We start from the raw sequence: 3,373 nt of genomic DNA, 5'->3' as shown, positions 1-3,373 counted from the left end.
TTTCCCTAGAAAACATCTCCAACAGCATACCCATATTTGTTGGATACCCAAATATTTTGGGTATGTAACCATATTTTGCCCCTTATTGAGAGCTAAAATATGGGTAGTTATCCAAAAGACCCAAAAACTTGGAGGGAATCAACTACCCTAAACGTTCCGATTTCCCTCCCGTGCTTCCGGCCGCCGGAAAATCCCGCCATTGCCGCCGCGATGGAGGCTGCCGGCGACCTCCCCACCGCGCCCAATGGCTCCGCCACCTCCCTCGTTAATTACCCCGCCGGTGCTCCCGCCGTCCCTTATGCCCAGGCTCGCCTGCCGCCCCAAGCTCGAGGCACAACGGCGGCTAGGCTTGCACCGCCGCTGGCAAGTGCCCCGCGGCCCACCTCTATGGCTCCGACCAACCCCCATGGGCTGGACCCCGCGGCCCGACCCCTTGCACTCGAATCTCTAGGGTGCCGCCGCCTCAAATTCTCCAAATTCCGGCCACCTACCGCCGCTGGGCCACGCGCCACCTACACCTTACGGCATGACCACGGAGATGCATCAATTTGGCACCGTCGCTTGCCCTCCGCCCAAGCCGCTCCCTTGCGCCCTGGCAAGAGGCCCCTCTGCACCACCCAGTCAGCTCATGCTAGAGGTTGAAGAAAACCTGTGAAACAATGACATGCAGGACCGATACAAATTGATGCGATGGTTTTGGGTATGATGTAAAAGTTGCGCAAGTTTTGATTACCTATATTTTCTTTCTCCCTTACCTGTAATGGTTTTGAGTATCCAATATATGGGTATGCTATTGGAGATGCTCAACCTCCCACCAAAGGACATCGATGATCAGTTGTCATGGAACCTACATCACAAAGACCTCCGAAGGAGTTGTACTCTCGTAGGGAGGGGGGTAGTGTGTGTGGGGGGGATCTAGGGAGGGACCAAGGAAAACCTTGGTAGGCAGTCCCGAAAATCACTGAAGAGTCCAAGGTTGCAGATTCGGGAAGTTGCTGGCTGAGCCCAAACAACTAGTTTTTACCCAACACTCATTAATGAAGTACTTCTAACATAGGAGCAGGTCACGTTTTGTGAATGAGCTTATTTAAAAACACTGAAATTTCATTCTTGTCAAGTGTACGACACCTTCGTTCATACATGTGACATACATGTACGGTTGACTAACATTTACACCCTAGTCCATCAACGCTTCCAAATTCCGTTGGTTTGCCTCCGAAGATAGCACTACGTATGTATTGGAGTCCCTGTTTATTCCAAAAGTTTATTTATTGGATCAACGAAGACTTATCAAAATTCGTTTAGAAATTTTGAAATCGAAGCAGTAATATCGAAAATGTTGATTCCATCTATTGGAATCCTAATCTGCTAAGCACATATAATGCTGTCCTCCTACTAGGTTGTTCAACAAAAGATTTACATCATACCTTTATGATTTTTTCTTCGTATTCTTGTGTTTCGAATGGGACCTTAATTATCTATTAAATGATCTTCACTCTCACGCTGCCAACTGTATCCATGGTGGTAACTCGACCATACGTTCCGCTCGTGTCACGTTGCCTCGTTTTTCTTTCTCTGTTTCTTACTGTACTCATTTGCCCTAGAGCAGCCTTGTAATTATTCCCTCTCACATGGAAAGCCAGCTGTTGCTAGACCTTTCAAAACAAAGAAGTGTTGTGTCGTGGACTTGCCGGGTACTGGCCTTCCAACGTGTATATACGTGCGACAATGAATCAGTACAGACATCCCAACCAAATCTTCATTATGACAAGCTCTGTACAGTCATGCGTGCAAGCTCTCTGTACAGTCATGCGTGCTTGATTATGACAAGACAGACAACTATGTACTGGGCCACGTACGTACACACACTTCAAACTTGGAACAAGAAGGGTGTCAACTTCAGCATGCATATATGCATGCGGGCAGTACTGCTCGTCGTCCTAAATTCTTGTTCGTTGTCTTTCGAACCAAAACAACCACAGGAATTTAAAATCAGACGGAGTAACACCTAGTAGGCGACGCCGGTGGCCGCCGGACTGGCATATCCGTACTCGGGCGTGGCGGCGGTGAGGCTCTGCTGCTGCTTGCGCAGCTGGTCGTAGAACTTCTTGATGAACTCGTCCGCCTCCTGGTCCACCATCCCGCCGTCCTGCGCATCGTCCGCCGACAGCGGGAACGGCGAGTCGGTGATCCGCAGCTGCCTCACGGGTGCCGCTGCCGGCGCCGGGCTGCGGCCGAAGCTGGACGACCACAGCGCGGGGGACGGCGTATTTGCGACCACGGCCACGACGTCGTTCAGCAGCTGCTCGTCCTTGTTGAGGACCTCGAAGACCTTGGCGATGTCGGCCGCGTCGTAGTTGTACCACCCGGGCTCGCCCCCGTTGGCGCCGCGGTGGCTGCCAGTACGGCGCCGGCTGCCGTTCCAGCGGCGCGGCTGGCGCTGCTTGGTGGGGACGAGCTGATGAAGGATGGAGGGGTAGTAGGAGGACGGGGTGTTGCTGCAGCTGAACTCCGTCTCCCGCGGGTCGTAGACGGAGCGCGCGGGGCACGAGAAATTCGGCGGCGCGTGCTGCTTGGCCTTGGCTGACGTGGAATGATTGGAGGCGGCAGGTGGTTTGTCGTGGTGGGTGGTGCTCATGAGCTTGCCGAGGGCCTTGCCGCCGGCGATCTTGCCTCGCTGGAGGAGGAGCTGGAGGTCCATGGCCAGCTTCCGCTTGGACATGCCCTTGCGGAGCATGAACAGCACGGCGCGGACCACGTGCCACAGCCGCCGCGGCGCCATGCTCGGCTCCATCGCTTGTGTCTTCTTCGATTTGTTTGCGACTTCTCGGCGGCACGCTGGAGGCCGAAGTTTTTTTCTTTTCCTTTACTTTCTGGGGGGCAAGCAGGAGGATGCTCTGCTGCTGCTGCTGCTGCTGCTGCTTCGGGGTTTTGGCACGAACAGAGGAGGGTGGAGTTGAGGGGGTATTTAAAGGGAGGTAATAATGGAAAAGAAAGAAATGCATGGCCAATGGACGAATTGCGGTGTTATCAATTTTAATCAGTCGTGGTGGGAGCACTGAGCACAGCACCCTGTTTCGACATGCTGTTTCTTTTTCCGGGTGAGAACTCGTGTTTGGACTAGTTGCGGTGCTGCATGTTCCTTGTGCAAAAAATCTAGTACTATAGTTTTTTTTGCCGTGTCGCTCCATAGCTGTTGGCAAGTTCTCCATCAACTTATCTTTCTTCTTCCTACCTAGCTCGTCTTACCGCTGCTCCTCAGCCCTCAGGCCAGATTCACTGAATCACAGGAACGAGCGTGTCTCACACTCTACCGGACGTTCATTCGTAGATCATTATATACGCTGTATAAATTTTAACCTAAGTTGTGTTG

The 3,373-nt window shown here is 52.5% G+C and overlaps 1 protein-coding gene across 1 annotated transcript; it reads right to left on the bottom strand.

The window, feature by feature from the left end:
* Positions 1 to 1,733: 1,733 nt before the first annotated feature.
* LOC100821286 lies at positions 1,734 to 2,959 on the bottom strand. The gene has a single exon (XM_010229321.3). It carries the CDS (start codon positions 2,792 to 2,794, stop codon positions 2,009 to 2,011), a length of 786 nt encoding a protein of 261 aa, XP_010227623.1. The 5' UTR covers positions 2,795 to 2,959; the 3' UTR covers positions 1,734 to 2,008.
* Between the last annotated feature and the right edge of the window lie 414 nt (positions 2,960 to 3,373).

The sequence above is a fragment of the Brachypodium distachyon genome, chromosome 1, assembly GCF_000005505.3.
Source record: "Brachypodium distachyon strain Bd21 chromosome 1, Brachypodium_distachyon_v3.0, whole genome shotgun sequence".
Classification (NCBI taxonomy): Eukaryota; Viridiplantae; Streptophyta; class Magnoliopsida; order Poales; family Poaceae; genus Brachypodium; species Brachypodium distachyon.
This window is presented reverse-complemented; position numbering and strand designations above follow the sequence as displayed.